The sequence below is a fragment of the Bidens hawaiensis genome, unplaced genomic scaffold (assembly GCF_021521415.1).
Source record: "Bidens hawaiensis isolate Kalapana, Puna unplaced genomic scaffold, B.hawaiensis_p1.1 tig00033189_1, whole genome shotgun sequence".
NCBI lineage: Eukaryota > Viridiplantae > Streptophyta > Magnoliopsida > Asterales > Asteraceae > Bidens > Bidens hawaiensis.
Window position 1 is genome coordinate 29,032 of NW_027495684.1, and position 20,860 is coordinate 49,891.

Sequence of the window (20,860 nt, forward strand, 5' to 3'; positions counted from 1 at the left end):
TCAACCCCTCACCGCTTTGACTCACAAGGGCATTAAGTACAACTGGGGTGACGCGCAAGAATCCGTTTTCCAACTATTGAAAACCAAGCTTTGTAGCGCCCCTATTTTAGCCCTCCCCGAGGGAACGGAAAACTTTGAGGTACACTGTGACGCATCTATACAAGGTCTCGGTTGTGTGCTGATGCAACTCGAGAAGGTTATAGCCTACGCCTCTAGACAACTACGGGTTCACGAGAAGAACTACACGACCCATGATTTGGAACTCGGAGCTGTGGTGTTTGCTCTTAAGATATGGAGGCATTACTTGTACGGTACCAAGTTTACCATTTACACCGACCACAAGAGTCTCCAACATATCTACGATCAGAAAGAGCTGAACATGCGACAGCGTCGTTGGGTCGAGCTGCTTAAAGATTATGATTGTGCCATCAAGTACCACCCTGGCAAGGCCAATGTGGTGGCCGACGCCCTTAGCAGAAAAGAAACAGAAAAACCCAGACGAGTAAGAGCATTGCAACTTACGATTCATGCCAGCTTACCCGATCAGATTCGCGATGCGCAACTGGAAGCTTTGAAAGATGAAAATCTTCCATCGGAACTCATGCGGGGCATGAACAAGCAACTTGAAACCAGATCGGACGGGGTCCGATATTTTGAGAACCGGATTTGGGTTCCACGATACGGAGAGTTGAGAACTCTAGTGATGGACGAAGCTCACAAGTCCCGATATTCTATCCACCCTGGCTCAGATAAAATGTATCATGATTTAAAGGCACTTTACTGGTGGCCGAACATGAAAGCCGACATTGCCACCTACGTGAGCAAATGCTTGACTTGTGCCAGAGTCAAGATTGAATACCAGAAACCATCTGGTCTACTGCAACAACCGGAACTCCCAATGTGGAAATGGGAGCACATCTCAATGGATTTTATTACGGGTTTGCCTAAGACACCGACGGGATGCGATACCATCTGGGTGATCGTTGACCGGTTGACTAAATCGGCACATTTCCTAGCGATTAAGGAAACGGACAAAATGGAAAGACTGACTCGAGTATACATGAAAGAAGTGGTGTCTAGACACGGAGTGCCTGTCTCGATCATTTCCGATCGAGATTCTCGTTTTACCTCACACTTTTGGAAGTCGCTGCAAAGCGCACTGGGCACACGTCTCGATATGAGTACAGCATACCATCCTCAGACGGATGGGCAAAGTGAACGGACTATCCAGACCCTGGAGGATATGTTGCGTGCATGCGTCTTAGATTTCGGAAAGAGTTGGGAACCCCACTTACCCTTGGTAGAGTTTTCGTATAATAACAGCTACCACGCAAGTATTAAGGCAGCACCGTTTGAAGCGCTGTACGGACGGAAGTGTCGATCACCACTCTGCTGGGCAGAGGTGGGTGATAGCCAAATCACTGGTCCGGAACTGGTACTCGAAACCTCGGAAAAGATCGTTCAAATCCGAAATCGCATGGCAGCAGCACGAGATCGCCAAAAGAGTTACGCCGACAAGCGCCGAAAACCTCTCGAATTTAAAGTGAACGATCGGGTGTTACTCAAAGTCTCACCTTGGAAAGGTGTGGTTCGCTTTGGTAAGCGAAACAAACTCAACCCACGGTATGTTGGTCCGTATCGGATAACTGAGCGCATTGGTCCGGTGGCGTACCGACTGGACCTACCAACAGAACTCAGTGGCGTACACGATGTATTCCACGTTTCAAATTTGAAGAAATGCCTATCTGATGAAACCCAAGTAGTCCCTTTGGAGGAACTACAAGTCGATGAACAGTTACGGTTCATTGAGGAACCAGTCGAGGTTTTGGATTGGGAAACCAAAACGCTCAAACACAGCAAAATTCCAATCGTTAAAGTTCGTTGGAACTCGAGACGTGGACCGGAGTTCACGTGGGAACGCGAGGATCAAATGATGAAAAAGTATCCCCACCTTTTTGAAGGGCTAACCAAACACCGAAAACCGCGAAACCCGACAAACCGTCAAACATCACCGAAGGTATGAATTAAATTTCGGGACGAAATTTCTTTTTACTAGGGGATGATATGACAAACTGAAAATTTTTCTTTTCAGACTCTCATCACGACTTGACTCAAATTTTCGGGACGAAAATTCTTTAACATGGGAATGATGTGACAATCGTCAATTTCAGGTTAACTCCGTTAACTCAACTCCGTCAATTCAAACTTTAAGATCGTTGAATCTATAACGTACACTTCATTACATTTAAACTAGGGTTTAAATGACGCGTAACACTTACTACATGTGTAGTCTTTCGGGATTTGCACCGAAACGCAAACGAGTTGACGCAAACGATTGATAAATAAACGATAAACGTAAAAACAATAATTATGTGATTATTATGTGTTAGGATTATGTGCTATGTGATAAAACTATGGTCATGTTAACTTATTGGGCAAGTATGATGGAATGTTCTAGAAAAACAACACTTGGAAAGAAGAGGGACTAGAGTGTAACTTGTATTATTATAAATACATCACTAATAAACAAACCCTAACTTATTATTAACCTACAACCCTAAATCGGCTCTCTCTCCCTCTCTTGATCCACGGCTGCCGTCCACCTTCATCACACACACACACATCAATCAAGAGATTAATCCAAGAACTAGGTGCTAGGAAGGTATACTTGATCATCTCTTACCTCCTTGTTGTGTAATTTTGATGTTTAATGGGCTGTATGTAAACCCTAAGTAGGCCGATTATATGTATGTATGTGATCAATATGATAGTTGTTAGTTGGATAATAGATTGATAACTAGATTGATGTTGTTGCATGATTGATTGTTGTTCTTGATTTGAATTAAAACACAAACCCTAATCTTGTATGTATGGTGTGATTTATATGCATGGATAGTAGTTATGGTGTCTAGAGGGTTATATGGATGCATGATAGTTCATAGATTGTTATGATGTTGAGTTTTGATGTGAACAGATTCTGGACAGAATATATATACGATGTTAACTGACTGTAACGAAGTGTAAACGTGAAAATTGATTGAGATTGTGAGTACTGCAGTAAACTAGGTTGAGTCTAGTTTCTATAAAGTATAAATTCGTAATTTTTGGATAAGTGGAAGTATACTTTTATGATTTTACAAAAACGTGATGCAAAGCTGAGCTGTTAGACCTGCTGTTAGGTTATATTGTAAATTCTATATCTCATGAACTACGAGGCCAATTGGGTTGGTTCCACTTCTGGAAGTTGACTCACTGAGTTAGGAACCAAACCCAAGTGGTCTTGCATTTATTGGATTTTTCGTTTACCGGGAATTGCAAATAACATTCTGTTGTGCATGAATCTGACTGATATGAGTTTACTGTAGTGTTTTGATCATTATGAGAAATCTATATGGAATAAAAATAATATAAAATATGTTCTGGAAACCTAAGACATGTATGTTTCAGTGGTGATTTTTGGTGAATTAATTGAGATGATATGATCGGTGAAATAGTACAATCTTTCAAGTAGAAATTCTGTCACAATGAAACTAGCTGCTGAGTTGTATAGGAATGCATGAAATATGATAGTTTTTATATAATTGTGGTATTTTGACCAAAATACCCTTGCGGGGAATAATTGCTAGTTGATTGCCATGAATTGACCAAATTGCCCTTATGGGGAATAATAGTTAGTTAGTCTTTGTTTGTTGACCAAAATGCCCTTACGGGAATAATTGCTTGTAAGTATGTTATTAATACATGACACGAAAGTAATTGCTCACTCGTGTATCGTATCACAATTGTACTTGTTTAAATCACACACGGTTCACAAACGAAACACGAAACATGATACGTGCATAGGTATTATGTGCCGAGTCTAGAGACTCGTTAAACGTTCCGATACTTAGAAAATCTCTTTGTTATTTTAGAACGCTAGAGAGTTTTCTACGACGCGCATCACTCGGTGATCTAATTTGGAATATTCTTCGCAAACAGTGAGTTCACTTACCCCGCTCTTTGAACTGTTTTCAAACGTTTTTCACTTGGGGGAGATAACATACTCCGATAAACGCATTTTTGAGATAAACACATATTTAAGATTTTGTTATAAATTATATATATCACTTGTAGAGGCTAAGCGGCACGTAACCCTTGAAGTCCCACGCATCGAACCGGTTAATATTTGGAATAGCGAGTCACTGTTGAGTAGTACTACTGGGTTTGACAAACCCCACCCGACGCTAAGCTCAACTGGAGGTTGAGTGGGTGTAATTTTGGCTAACACTTACCATGGTCTGGGTTGACCTGGTGACGGGCACTTGATAAACAGTCAGCTTCGGTCTCGAACCACTTAGTAATACTTGTTGTATAGATTAGCTACCTATCGATATATAATTTGACATAACATTATCTGGTAACACTTAAACGCTGTAACGTGGTTACACACTTAAACGCTGTAACGTGGTTACACACTTAAACGCTGTAACGTGGTTACACACTTAAACGCTGTAACGTGGTTACACACTTAAACGCCGTAACGTGGTTACGCAAAACATTTAAACGCCGTAACGTGGTTACGCAAAACTTTTAAACGCCGTAACGTGGTTACGCAAAACACTTAACGAAAACGCTGAACTCAAACGCTAAACGATTTATCTTATATAACTTGTGAACTCACCAACCTCGTGTTGACCCCTTTTAGTATGTTATTCTCAGGTAGCCGAGGCGGGCGCGCGGTTTAGGAGCATGCATTAATTGTTAAACATCTTACTCTGCAAACTTAATTTTAACATTTACATTTGGTTTTAAGTCGTCCTGCGTGACGCAACTTTTGAATTAAGGTTTTACGCTTCCGCACTTATTTTTCATTTAAACGTTTTCTTTGGTTTGGTTATAACTAATGATTCCGATCCTGCCAGTTCACACCCTCTGACGGTAAAACTCCGTTAGTGGATTTTGAGGGTGTGACATAGCTCCTGCACCACAAGGTGGTGAAATCGTTCAAGCTGCTCAAGCTCCTCAAGAAAATCGTATGCGTGCTTTTATGATTAACGCCAATCAAGCCCAACAAAACGGCGATGTGGTGAACGGTACGTTTCTCGTAAATGACCACTTTGCAACCATTTTATTTGATACTGGTGCCGATATGAGCTTTGTATATTTTGAATTTGAGTCCTTATTTGCTAAACCCCGGTCTAAGCTTAAAAACTCGTATTCTGTTGAGGTAGCTAATTGTAAATCTGTATCAATTGACTCGGTATTCGAAATTTCAAATTAATCTAAATGGCCACAAGTTCTCAATTGACCTCATTCCTATGCAATTGGGAAGTTTTGACTTCATAGTAGGCATGGACTGGTTATCTATTCAACGTGCTGAAATTGTTTGCTTCGAGGAGTTCATTCGCGTTCCGCTTGCCGATGGTCAAATCCTTCGTCTCTGGTGAAAAGCCTTCTCCCTCGAGCCTAAATCTTATCACTTGTTTTCAAGCCCAAACTTACTTACACAAGAAGTATGTAGCATTCGTATCTCATGTGGTGGAAATGAAGGAACGGAAGATTGTGGACATTCCGTTGTTCGCGAGTATCCTAAAGTGTTTCCGAGGATGTTTCTGGTCTTCCTCCTACTCGTGAAGTTGAATTTCGAATTGATCTCGTGCCTGGTGCAACCCCGAATGCTAGGGATCCTTATCGTCTTGCTCCCTTTGAGATGCAAGAGTTGTCTAAGCAGCTCCAAGAAATTTCGGACAAAGGGTTCATTCGCCCTAGTTCATCTCCTTGGGGCGCACCCGTTCTTTTTGTCAAGAAGAAAGAAGGATCCTTTCGTATGTGCATCGATTACCGCGAACTCAATCAAGAATCTTTTTGATCAACTTCAAGGAGCTTTCTTTGCCTCTCAAAGATTGATCTTCGTTCGGGTTATCATCAACTACGCGTGCACAAAAATGACATACCTAAAACCGCTTTTCGGACTCGTTATGGGCATTACGGATTTAGGGTTATGCCTTTTGGGCTAACCAATGCGTCCGCGGTGTTTGTGGATCTCATAAACCGCGTTTTCAAACCTTACTTAGATAAATTCGTAATTGTTTTTATTGACGACATTCGTATTTATTCCAAGTCTAAAGCCGAGCACGAGAAACATCTTCATTCTGTCCTTGATCTTTTAAGGAAGGAACAAATTTGTGCTAAGTTATCAAAGTGCGAGTTCTGGTTGAAAGAAATTTCATTCTTAGGGCATATAGTAAACGAAAAGGGTATCCAGGTTAACCCAGCCAAAATCGAAGCCATTAAGAATTGGAAAACTTCAACCACTCCTACCGAAGTTCGTTCTTTCTTGGTCTTGCGGGTTACTATCGTCGCTTCATTCTTAATTTTTCCAAGATCTCTTTGCCCTTAACCTCATTAACTCACAAGGATAAACCTTATGAATGGGGGCCAAAGCAAGATGAAGCTTTTCAAACTCTTAAGCGCATGCTCTGCGATGCACCAATCCTTGCACTCCCTGAGGGCAATGAGGATTTTGTTGTCTATTGCGATGCTTCCAACCAAGGCGTCGGTTGTGTCCTTATGCAATGAGGTAAAGTTATTGCTTATGCTTCACGACAACTTAAGGTTAATGAAAATAATTTGACAACGCATAATCTCGATCTCATTGCCGTTGTATTCGCGTTGAAAATTTGGAGACATTATCTTTATGGCACTAAGTGCGTGGTATTCACAGACCGCAAGAGTCTTCAACATATTTTCGACCAAATATCTAAACATGCGGCAACGACGATGGGCCGAACTACTTAGCGACTATGAATGCAAAATTCGTTACCATCCTGGTAAAGCAAATGTTGTAGCCGACACCCTTAGTCGAAAGACCCATGTGAAATCAATTCTGTTGCATAGTGTGACCGTTCAAACCGATCTCCAACTTCGGATCTTTGAAGCCCAACATGCCTCTGTCACCGAGGGTAATATGTATGATGAAATGTCCTATGGTGTCGAGAATCAACTTGAAACTAAGCGCGATGGTTTGTTGTATTACCTCAATCGTTTGTGGGTTCCTAATCGTGACGATCTTTGCACATTCATCATGGACGAAGCTCCTAAGTGTCGATATTCCATTCATGCCGGTGCGGATAAGATGTATTTTGATCTACGGTCCACATTTTTGTAGCCCGGTATGAAGAAAGACATCGCGTTATATGTGGGAAAATGCCTTACTTGCGCTAAAGTTAAGGTCCAGCACCAAGTACCTCTTGGTTTACTCGTTCAACCACACATCCTTGTTTGGAAATAAGAGGATATCTCTATGGATTTTGTGTTCAAACTTCTGACTACTCGAAACCGTCACGACTATATATGAGTAATAGTTGACCGTTTGACTAAGTCCGCTCATTTCATCCCGATCAACGAAAATATTTCTGTTGATCAACTCGACAGATTTATGTTCTGCGTGTCGTTTGTCATCATGGTTTGCCTTTGCGTATAATTTTCAATCGTGATGGCCGTTTTACTTCTTATTTCTGGTCATCGCTCCAAACCGCGTTGGGAACTCGATTGGATCTTAGCACCGCCTATCATTCTCAAACTGATGGACAATCCGAGCGCACGATTCAAATGCTCGAAGACATGCTTAGGTCATGTGCCATGGATTTCGATGGAAACTGGGATTCTCATCTTCATTTGATTGAGTTCTCTTACAATAATAGTTTTCATTCGAGTATTGGTATGGCTCTGTTCCAAGCTCTCTATGGTCGTAAATTTCGATCACCTATCTGTTGGAATGAAATTGGTGAAACCCAAATCACTGGTCCGGAACTTGTACAAGAGACTACTGATTTAATTGCTCAAATCCGACAAAATCCCTTAACCGTTGGTAGCCGCCAAAAGAGTTAAGCTGATAACCGACGACGACCTCTTGAGTTTAATGTTGGTGACCGTGTCCTTCTCAAGGTATCCCCTTGGAAAGGAGTTGTTCGTTTTGGCAAGAAAGGCAAACTATCTCCTCGTTTCGTTGAACCTTTCTAGATTCTTGCTTATGTTGGTAGTGTTGCTTACACACTCGAACTTCCTCAAGAGCTTTCTAATGTCCATCCAACGTTTCATGTTTCAAATATAAAGAAATTTCTTGCAAAGGGAAACTTACATGTACCACTTGACGAAGTGCGCATCGATGAAATAAGGCACTTTGCCGAGAAACCGGTGGAAATCATGGACCGCAAAGACAACGAAACCAAACACAGTCGTATACCTTTGGTAAAGGTTCGTTGGGAATCCAAGCGTGGTGTTGAATTCACTTGGGAACGGGAAGATCAGATGCGAACAAAGTACCCTCATTTATTTGTTACGGATTCTTCTACTTAATTTCGGGACGAAATTTTCTAAAGTAGGGAATGCTGTGACATTTGTCGGTTTTTCGTATTTGTATTTGTATTTGTAATTGTATTCGTTAAACTGACTCGTTTTGTCATTTCAATGAATTTGTTTATGTAATTTATCAATTTCAAGATCTAAAGTTCGTTTATGTTCACCTTCTATCCGTATTGTTCAATTAACGAATCTCCGAGCCATAAAAGTTATTAAGTTTCAAACTATTTCGGTATAAAACGTAAACAATCTAAAGATATTAAAGATGTAATAAGTTTTAATCTAGTTAAGTGTATTTATAAAGTTCAAGGTTCAAAGTGTAAATAAAGTTTAAAAACAAATTATAAAGGTTTAATAAGAACAAGGGTTAAAAGTGTAAAATTACATTTAAAATATATATTCATATAACCCAGCCCAGCCCTCCCCCCCACCACACCCTCCTTCTTCACGGTTTTCCGGCAACAATTCCGGCGACCAGTTTCCAAACTCCGACGACCTTCAAAACAACGATTTAAGCTTCGTTTAGATCTGTTAATGCACCCAAACTTCGTCTCCACTAATTATAAACTTTATTTTGTGATTTATTTCATCATTAACAACCCCATTAACCTATAATTAATACCAACCGATCGGATTATAATTCAACACACCAATAACTCGTATTAAACATCAAAGGGTTCAATTGACACTATAAATAGTACCCTAACCTTCAACTAAACGAGTTGCAAGCATAGAATTATACAAACAAACACTTTATAAATATTAATTTGTTCACCCACATACGATTCCGGCCAAGCTCCGTTCACCGCTTTTCCGACACCATCCAAGGTAATTATTATATGGTTTGGATTCGTTTCAACCCGACTAATAAAACCTCTAACATTAATTCAACAAACATGGAACAGATTAGGAGAATTGAACACCTAGGGTTTAAAGGAAGAAGGTGAACTTGAGTTATTATATTTATGTTTCTGTTTCTAATCTTATAACACAAAATCAGTTTGGTCCAGTGGTTGAGTGTGTTTTCTGTGGTCATGAAGACCCGGGTTCGAACCCGGGTCACTACAGATCCATTTTTGTATTTTTTTACAAACCATTTTAATAGTTTTAATAAATCAAATATATGTTTATAAATCATTATAAAATAAATAAAATCATTTTTATAATTAAATAAAAATTATTTTAGAATTTCGTTAGCATTTCCGTCTAAGAACCAAACTTTTACAAACCCGCACCGATCGTTACAACTCGTAAAAAAATTATATAAATATGTGTGTGTGTGTGTGTAATATCGTTGTAACTCTAACTCTAAACCGACAAACGTTTATAATAAATAAAACATACCAGTAATGCTAAAATTCCGTAAACATTATATTATAATCAATATTCATCTGCAAGTAATATTATAAATTGTTAAAATCCGTTAGACTTAATTACTAAAATACGTTAAAATGTGTAAAAGTATATATATAAATAATAATATATGAACTTTAAAACCGACATGATTATTTCCATTAATTAGTTAGTAATTCTCGTGTTCTTATTTTTTTAGCTCGTGAGATTCGAACTTTTGGTTTCATATAACACGCTTCTCGTTTCGTTTCCAAGTTGTCCTTCCACTTTCAAAGACGAGTTTCTCACACACCCTTTTTTTACCCATTTTAACTATTTTGGGGGTAGCATATATACTATCAACATAACAATTTCGTTTATTCACTATTTACAAACTACAATTCGTTACATGGACTTGTGTGTTTATTTGCTCAAAGATTACGTGCTCATGGTTTCCTCATTAAGTATGATCATAAACCCCCCTATGCACTCATGACCTCGATGTTATGAGTGGAATAGAGACCCCCGATCCGAGTACATTTGGTTGCTACCAAATGGAAAAGACATTGCTTGCACTATTACTACACTAAGTTTCATGGAATTGTATGATTTTTATGTACTTGTATCAAATTTGTGTGAACTCACCACCTATTGAATTAGTTGACTTTATTTTATATATATGCTGTAGGTACCTTCATTAGAGGTTGAAATGACGAAGATACTAGAAGTTAGGTTATTTAAATAATAAACAAGAAGACGTTTGTTTTATTTCTTTTTCTTTATATTTTTTCATTTGATCAACTTGTGTACTTGGGATTTAAATGAATTAATGATATTATTGTCACTTAATAGTGTCACATGTGTTTTGAACAATCTGTACGTCACACTTGGGTGTATTCCATTTTAACCGGGGTGTTACAAATAATATCTAAATAAATAAATAAAATAATTATAATAATGTGTAGATAATTAAATATAGTATGTAGTAAGATATAAATAAACATTTTGTTTAAATCTTTTACGGAAAATCTGTTTATTATGTTTATTAGATAATATATATATATATATATATATATATATATATATATATATATATATATATATATAGGATTAGGATCATGTGAGAACTATTTTGAAATTGAGAATTTTGAGAACCATTTTAAACCACAAAAAACACATTTTTTTAACAAAAAATAAAAAAATATATAAAAAAAACTCGAAAATTTCAAAAGGAAAAAAACCAAAAAATTTTTATTTTTCATCCCAGTTTTATAAAAAAAGTTGAAAAAAAATATCGGTTTAACAAAATTTTACACATATGTATAATACTTATTTTTTAGATTTTATACATGTTTTTTTTATACACATATGTACAATTTAAGGTATATGATAATGTGCATATGTGTACATTACGTAACTAGAGATTAAACGAAATTATACACATATGTATAATACGAAGTTTTTTTTTTATTACTTTTTGGTTTTTTATGAAAACGGAATGAAATATAAGAATTTTGGTTTTTTTAATTTTTTAAAATTTTTGCTATTTTTTATTTTATGATTTTTTTAAATATTTTTTAAAGGTTTTTTTAGTGGTCCAAAATGGTTCTCAAAGTTCTCAATTTTCAAATGGTTCTTTTAGGTTCCTTACCCTATATATATATATAGGGGTGGGATCTAGAGAGAACTCCTTTTAAAGAGAGAAATAGTAAATAATTATTTTTAACTATTTAAAAAAAAATATTTTGTGATTTTTTTTCTTTCCTCCTTCTAATAAGATGATATTGTTACTAAAAAAAATTAAAAAAAAAACCGTCGATGTAATGCGTATGTGCATGAATGTGTATTGTATATATAAAATAGTGTTTTATTGCATATAATACAACACAAATACATTATCTAATACACATTATTGAATATATACAAATACGACACTAATAATTGTATGCAAAACACATTATCGCATATATGTAGTACAACACTAATGCACATATGCACTATATCGATTTTATTTTAGTTTTTGTATATAATATAATAATATTGCAAATATACAATACAAACAACTATATATATATGATATTCAACACTATTTCAAATATCAAAATGCACACTATTGCATATATGCATTATAAAAAAGTCGGTGTATTGCATATATGCATTACTCGTTGATTTTTTTTATTCTTTTATTTTTATATTTTTTTGTGGTGAAGAATAACAACTTATAAGAAGGATGAAAGAAAAAAACTTTGAAAAATATTTTTTTTAATTAAATTAAAAATACTTCATTATTAGTTCTCTAGTTCTCTCCATAAAATGGAGTTCTCTCATGATCCTCTCCCTATATATATATATATATATATATATATATATATATATATATATATATATAAGTAAGTTTATAAAAACGTTCAGTGATGACGAAACGTGAATCAAAGTGTCGGGTTTTAAATAAAAAGAAAAAATGTTTACTATTATTATTAAAATATACTTATAATGCATATATATAGAGGGCGGTTTACGTACATTAATCCCTTATCGTACAAACCGTACGCGACAACTTCAAGCATCCGATCTAAAATTTAAAACACGCGCCTATATTCTTCAAAAACGGTAAGACCGTAAATTAGTCTCCATTACTCTCCCTAAAATTACACGCAATAATCAACCTCTAATCAACTGATCCCGGCGACGAAAGCATTCTCGCAATAATCAACCTCTAATCAATTGAACTTTACTACATTCAATCGTACCGAAGATGGATAAACAGAAGAACCCTAACTCTGATTCGGACATTGAAGTTCCAATCAACAATTTTTTAACAAAGAAGAGGAAAGAGGTAGAAAACAGTAGTTCTGACTCAGACTTTCAAAAACCAAGGAAGAAGGTCTTTAAAGAAAAGAAGCTAGGTGAAAAGGTACAAAGAAAACCTTTTGTTGAATTTATAGACAGAAAGTTACGAGTCATATGTGCACCATTTAACATTGTGGATGCAGTTAGTGCTATGAACTCTGACCAAAAAGTTTGTTTGGAAAAAATGGGATTAGTGTCAATATTAAGATTAAAAGTAAACCAAACTCCATCGATGTTAGCGCATTGGTTGTTGATGAACTATGTTCGCTGGTTTAATAAATTGAACATCGGCAGCCGTGCTATTAAGATAACAGCAGCGAAAGTTCATGAAGTGTTGGGGATACCAATGGGTAAAATTCTAGTTTTAGACAGGAGTAGGCCAAGATTGTGGGATGATGCAACTACAGATCTGTTCAAGAGTGAATTCCCGACTACAAGAATAAGTATAAAGCATGTGAGAGAGAAGTTGACGGAAGATCAAGGAGTTGGTGACTTGTTTAAGATTAATTTCCTAGTGTTGTTCAACACATGTATAGGATTTATAACAAAATCAACAACAATTAACCAACGATTCATCACCGCAATCAATAAAGTCTCAGATATTCCAAATATGGACTGGTGCAGCTATGTAATTGAAAACCTGAAGATGACAAAGGAAAAATGGAAGGATGTCAATCAGTAATAAAACGGACCAATCACCTTTCTTGTGATGCTTTACACACATGAGTACCAGAAGAGATATGGTCCATTTGGGGCTCCGGTCACAACACCTACAGTCAACTACATACCAACAACAGCTCTTGCAAAGATGGATAGATACTTGTATAATAATGGACCTCCTTTAGATGATGATTTTGAAAACAAGGAATACGCTCCGGAGTATGTTGAAATAGTTGCTGTGGAAGTTGATGTTGAAGCTACAAACGAAGGATTGATTGAGCCTACAACTGATACTGCTGATGTTGGAACTACTACCAGTGACAAGATAATTCCTGAGGCTACTGCTGATAATACATTTGCTATTGCTTCTGAAGATAAACCTGCTGATGCAGTTGCTAGTGACAAAGAGATGCATCAACCTGATGCAGATGCTGACAACCAAACATGGTAACAAAACTTGTTATTTTCATCTAAAAACTCTCTAATGTGTATTTCTTCTAATGACATAACATCTATCAGGGACAGATGGGGGAAGTGAAACAGAAACAGATAATGCTGATCACAATGCCGAAGGCGAATTTGATGATGATGATGATGATGATACGTATTCACATTTGAGTTTGAAAATGCCATTGGGAACACACATGCAAGAGCTGGTCGACTATTATCTAACCCCATTTCAAATGTCTAGGATGTCTGCTTACCTACCACCAAAAGAAACAAAGGAAGAGAAGGTGAGACATTTGATTTATTGAAATATCTTAAATCAATTAATAACTATATTTTCATGTTACAGTCTTGGAATAAGGCAATTGATAAAAAGTTGAAAAATTTGAGAAATTTTGCTCAGAAATCAATGAATTGGTCCGTGAAGGAAAGGAAAAACATGTATCTAGTTACAAGATCTTTGAAAGATGTTGTGAATGGGAAGACATATTCAACAACAATGTGGTTCCCAAAACACAAGAAGGTAAGACCATGAAAACCAACACACTCCTTAATTTAGGTGAGAAAACATACTAATTCTCTTTCAAATTTCAACCATATGCACTTCTTTAAAAATATATTTATATATCTTTGAAACATCCCACTTCTTATACAGCTGCCGCGATTGATTCAGTTCATTCAGATGTTGTAGTTGGTAATGTAGTAGTTGGTTCAGATACTGTAGTTGGTGAAGAAGGTAGTGGTACTATTCTATATACTTATACTATAAATGCACAACAAACTCTGATATCTAAATATTGAATCCCAGATATTCCTGAAGTTTATAATCTATCTGAAGAGAATAAAAAATCTAGGGAAACTGTTGGTGATGCAGAGGTTACTGATGAAGGGGTTGGTGATGCAGGGTTTGCTGATGCAGGAGTTGGTGATGAAGTGGTAAATATACGGGTTAAGGGGGGCTCAAAACGGCATAAAATTTATAAAAATTCTTTTATACAACTTTAAAAGCTCAACAAACGCTCAGATTATTATTTAAAAGTTTATATGACAGATGCAACTGTCATTGGTAATGAATCTGAAGTAAACAATGATGAAGACATTATAGTAACAGAACTAGAAAGGAATAATAAACTTTATTCAGTTGTTACTATAGTACTTGCATGGGCTAAGGAAGGTATTAATATGGTTAAATTTATCTTCATACAATTTGAACGCTCATCAAATGCTCATGTTAAAAATGTTTATATTTTATATGAAAGATACACAAGTTGGATCGAAAGAGCACAAGATGGAACACACTGTTGCAAATAGTCTAGTGTGTACTGAAATTCCAAAAGAAGCTGAAGGTATCAAATTTTTGTTAAACATATTCATACATAAAGTGCATATTAAACGCTCACACTTATTGTTTCACAGTTATCTCACTTGGAGCAGATATGGTGCATGTTCATACAAATGCTCAGGAGTCTAGTGAACAAAAAGGAGGTGAAACCAGAGATGATGTTAATCTCATAAACATTGATGGGACTCTAGAAGATATCATAGGTAAGACACAGAAAAACAATGCATTGGTTGATAAAAAATAAAATTAGTAAACTGCTACAGTCACTTGTCCTTATTGTTTTTCAGTTAGTAAAGTAGAAAAGAAAAACCAAGAATCAAAAGCTGACAATGGTTTGTCACCAAGTGAAAATTTCATAACACCGACATCAACTTCAAAGATGATACCCAAAATTACATCTCTGGTATCATTGTTACAAGAAAATAAAGACAAAGAGTTGGTGAAAGAAGGAAGAAAGAGGAAGTTAGCTCCTACGTTGAAATCACCATATCTTTTAAGAGAGGTTGAGATAGGCACAAATGTCACAGAGGATGAAAAAATAATTTCAGACTATATATATTTTTTGTCTTAAAGATATATGGGAAGAGGTTTTCAAGTCTACTTACACAGATTCATTTAAGGTGATTTTTAAGTGTTTTTGTCCTGGTATGTATTTAACAACAAATGCAATGGATGCATCCTGTGAACCGATGAATTATGAAGAAAAGAAAAAATCTGTAGAATCACCATTCAGGCTCATCGGTACAAGCACACTGTTGGTATGCTTTAATCCACCTATCATCTTTAAACACTTGTTAAACGCTTATCAAAGGCTTATTTGAATCCTTATGCAGACAAGTGGCCATTATAATGAGTCATTTGGTCAAACATACGAACAAAGACTCCAAGTGTTTACGGACAACACTAAAACACAAATGATGAGGAGTGAGGTTCAAACAATGAAGTAATTCCTCGTGCAAATTCTACAAAAGGATCACTTCTATGTGATGGCTTTCTACCTTCAAACATGAGTGATAGAGTTGCTTGACAACAGTGCACATCATGAAGTACCGGCTGATAAAAAGTTTAAAATGCCAGAGGATAAACAAAAAGAAATCAGAATACTATTTGAAGAAAGATACAACAAGAATCCTCAAATCCTTGTAAACGGTCAACCAACTCTCAACAATATCTATTATAAATTTGTGAAATACTTAAGTGCTTTTAATTTTTTTAAAGAACTGTCATTTACATGTATCTTAAGAAAATCAATCACCCCATTGCTGATCAAATACAAAAGGCTCCAATCATAATATTAAGGATGGTATGGAGAACAAACGAAAATTGGGTAGATTGTGGGGTTTTTTCTATGAGACACACGGAGAAATATGATGGGAAGAAACCGTGGACGTACGGATTTTACAAGGAATGTCCTAAACAAGTGAATCAGCTAAAAAGGTTGAAGGCACAATATTTAGGCAAAATCCTTCTGTCCAATCTAAACAAGAAAATAGATATCTTATTGAGAAAGCGCATGAATTTAGTGAAAATAACGACACCACTTTGATCGAGGCGGAGTTGATTGAAGAACTCCAAAGAAGGCAACAACAAATTTGACTTCTTTCAAAACTTTGTTATCTATTTTAATCAATGGCCTTATGTTATATAAATCAACTAACAAAAACACTGGAAATTTATCATTACCAAAAGCACACACAAATTTATTAATACAAACGCTCATCAAACTCTCAACACATCAGACCACTAACCCCTACCCTAATAGTGACTTGAGAAAATCCAACTTCAATTTCGTTGAGCAGTGTGGTTCAAAAATTGCCTTTGATAATACTTTGAACTGTTCAAACTCATTCTTCCCTATATCAACCATAAACAAAACAGCAAGATCTCGGATAGTTCTAGCAGGCATTTTGACAAGAACATTGGTAATAACATCCCCGTAATCCATATTATTGCTAAGCATCACAAACTCATGTGTTAGCTTATCACGTCAAGCTTTGTCTGCGGTGACCTGCTCCACAATCTTCATCTTCAAAGATTCCTTGAAAGATGCTGATTTAGATGATGATGATGAAGCATCCATTATAACTTATTTTGATATGTGTAACAAATATAGCATATGTATGTAGGAAAATATCACAGACCAAATAGTAAAAAAAGGATAAAAAGACAAAAAAAGAACTGCAGGTTCACGGACCAAAATAATAATAAACAAAACAAAACGCTCGAACAATGCTCAAAACTGTGTACTCACGGGCGAACATAGAATAGTGTGATGACGTAGTTATGAGACGCTCATTATACGCTCTTATACGCTTGTAATACGCTAAATTACTGTATCAGGTTAAAAAACTCATTTTTAATATAGTTAATTACATTTTTTACTACTCACCTGCCAAAAATTGAAAAAAGATTTTTGTAATGATAGCCTACATCAAATCAATTAAATTAAAAATACACTATGTCAACTACCAAAAGATTAAAAAGTATATATACTACGCTTAAACACGCTTAGTAAATAATAAATGACATTTGTTTAATGATGATAGCCTACATCAAAATTAAATAACATTGAATAACTCTATCTCTACTACCCACAATTAATAGTCATCCAAAATTATGTGTATATATTTCACATCCATTATTGTTATTCAGATCACACAAAAACACTCAAAACACACACACAAAAATGTTTTCATGTGATAAAACTGGGAAAAACATGGTGAAAGCCAGGTTGGATCTTGAGAAAGAAAAGGATGAGAAGTTTCTCACTGCTTTTCAACACTCACAAGCCCACGTGCTTCAAAAGAAGTCCAAAACTCTTGATGCATATAACGAAATCATTGAGCTACTAGACAGTGAGTTCAAGGCAAAGACTGCTGAGTTCCTGAAACAACAGACTACATGCTACGACTCCGTGTATGGTACTTTGGTTGACACGGTTTCAAAAGTGTCAACCAACATGGAGTTCAAGGAAGATGGGAGTGAGATCATCATGAACAGGGAGTGATGGGGTATGATGATGTTAGCTTTTCGTTTTCTTTTTTTTAAAAAAAAAAATCTTATCTTGTAAGTTTGCATGGTCTGATGGTGGTCTGCCACGGGTGTAACCACGCGTTTTTTAAAAATATAAATAAATAAAAAGTTTTATCTAAACGTTTGTCATACGTTTGTGATACGCTTTTGTCAAAACGGTGACTACAAAACCCACAATCTAAAACAATGACTAACTCTTTCTATCTAAAACAATCAATTACCTAAACGCTTAAAAACTCTTCACTACGAATTCATTGTTGCGGTTGCTGCTGCAATGCTTTGCAACATCTGATATTGTGGTCAGGTTGGTGACAAATCTAACCCTCCCTATAACTCTTCCCAGATCGACTAACGGCTATCTCTTTCTTTGATTTAATTCTTTTGTGCGAGCCACGACCCTTGTTTATTATTTCAGTAGGTACACGAACAGTAACTTCTGATAGTTGTTCAAAACCTAAAACAGCAGCAAATCTATCCCTTTTAGATGGACGTACTCTTGCATACCGAGTTAAGTCTGCTTTTTCAATCATCGAATTCATCTCATCTCTAACTTTAATCAATTCATCGATATCTACAACATAACTATTGATAATGTATTCGCCGGCATATTTTATTTTTCTTGAAATCTCTTTGATCTTCCTGTTCTGATCATTACCAAACTCTGACATTGGAACTGTTTTGATATTCACCGCAACTTCTTTCCTTCATCGATCATTTATATATCTTTTCGGGAATTTCTTGACTTGATACATATTCATAACGTAGAAAATATGCCGACACAACAAACCATATTGTTCAAATCTTTTGCAGGAGCATGTTGTAGTAGATTCTTCACCAAACTCATCGTACTTCTTAAACACAACCTAAAAAAAAGAAAATGTAAAAAGCTCAATTTAAACGCTTATTAAATGCTTGTTGATTAATTTAAGATTAAACAACTTTAAACTAAAACGCTTACTAAACGCTCATACTTACCTCCAAAAATCCGGGAACATAAACATTAAAATCCCATATTTACACCTCAAATAACCTCATTTTTCTTCAGAAGAACCCAATTGTGAAACACCACCAATAATTTCATTCATTTCATCATGAACATCATTAAAAATAGATCTTGTATATATCCTAACCGCTTCCCTTTCAAGATAACTACTGGTTTCTAACTGCGGATACATGTACCTACTATCATGATCACACCGTCTGCCATTGTATCTTTGTATCTCCATACAAAAATCAAAATGGTTGAAAAACTCAACTATTGTTAACTCAGAATTTGTAGCTAGTCGGAGAAAATGGTTTTTGCTTTCTGATCTTGATGTTGTACGCATCAATCCAGACAAAGGTTCATCTCTATAAAAAGCAGGTATCCAGTCAAATCTGATTTCATACATATCAGTAAGTCATTTATTCTCGTCAAAATCAAACTCAACCATTATAGCCTGCCATTTTTCCTCAAATTCAAAAGGACTAATTGAATCTGTCCACACAATATTACATAGCCTACTCTTAAAATCTTCGTTGTTACATAGATCAGCTCCCACCTGATAACAAAATGTTAAACACTTATTAAATGCTCATTAACAAAATCTAGAATAAAATATGTTACGCTCATAAAATGCTCACAAATTAAACATCAAAAAAACTAATACCATGAAACTCTTGTAAAACGCTCTTCAATTAAGCTGCTGATAACAGTTAAATCACACACAGTTAAATGTTACCTTGTCAGCAACTTTCTTCATAATATGTCACATACATAACCTATGCCTTGTATTTGGAAACACAGATGCAATAGCTTGTTTCATAGCAGGGTCTTGATTAGTAATAACAACCTTCGGTGCACTAACAAACGACTTAAGTAACATTTGCAATAACCATGTGTACGATTCAATAGTTTCAGAAGTTAATAATCCAGCACCGACAGTCACACTATGACAATGGTTATCAATTGCCGTGAACGGTACAAAAACCATCTTATACCTGATATAAAAAAACATATTCATACACACACAAGTAATACATTTGAATATTATATTGAAAATTGTATGGATCAATAACTTACTTGTTAGTCTTAAATGCAGCATCAAAAGATATAATATCCCCAAATGCAAGATAATTGCTCTTTGAAATCTCATTAGCCAAAACACACGAATTAACTCATGATCATCATTGACATCATATTCAAAAGAATAATCAGATGAAAATCTTTTCTTCGCATACAATCTCTGAACAATCATCTCAGCATCATACTCTCCAATATAACAATTCAAACCTTGTTTAAAATTCTTACAATCATCTTTAATTGCACCTACTTTTTCAAAACCACCGTACTCTGTTCTCATAAGGTTAAACACTTTAACTGGTCCCAGGTTCACATTAGACAGCCCATAAATATCTTCCTCTTGGACATGTGTTAACTTCCTCGCAGAATGAACAAACTGCATATCAGAATCTGCTACCATTCTATGATTATGGCCTTCAACAAAATCATGTACTACAAAATTTACACCGTCAACAGATTTTAACTGTGCATGTGCTCTACTACCACATCTAATTGTTGGTCTCTTCCTCCTTTTATAATATGGCTTTCTTGATTCGTTTCAATCACCTTTTGAATCATACATTTTGGCTGGCTTGTGACCTTCTTTACAACATGTAAAATACTTGGTCTTTAGTACACCTTCATGCAGGTAAGATCCACCTTTGCGAACCCCAAATCAAGCCTTTTAAGCATATTCACTATAAAAATCAAATGCTTAATCAATTGACAAAAACATCATTCCTTTAGCAGGTCTGTAAGAAGAACCAACTTCAGGAATGATATCAACCCCTTGACCTTTAACCAAAACACTTGAA

At 35.8% G+C, this 20,860-nt stretch overlaps 1 protein-coding gene across 1 annotated transcript; it reads right to left on the bottom strand.

Moving 5' to 3' along the window:
• Window positions 1–19,035: 19,035 nt before the first annotated feature.
• Window positions 19,036–20,628, bottom strand: LOC143584588 (protein FAR1-RELATED SEQUENCE 5-like). The gene is made up of 6 exons (XM_077066609.1): window positions 20,613–20,628; window positions 20,277–20,498; window positions 20,067–20,160; window positions 19,837–19,984; window positions 19,430–19,545; window positions 19,036–19,381 (listed from the first exon to the last, which is right to left on the bottom strand). The coding sequence occupies exons 1-6, from the start codon at window positions 20,626–20,628 to the stop codon at window positions 19,036–19,038; spliced, it is 942 nt and encodes a 313-aa protein (XP_076922724.1).
• Window positions 20,629–20,860: the final 232 nt, after the last annotated feature.

Excerpts from the sequence above, each read along its gene's own strand:
- LOC143584588 (XM_077066609.1), bottom strand. Across the intron at positions 20,161-20,276 it reads TTGTAAGAATTTTAAACAAG|TTAATTCGTGTGTTTTGGCT; the intron begins GTTTGAATTGTT and ends GATGATCATGAG. Across the intron at positions 19,985-20,066 it reads GCTGCATTTAAGACTAACAA|GTATAAGATGGTTTTTGTAC; the intron begins GTAAGTTATTGA and ends TTTTTATATCAG.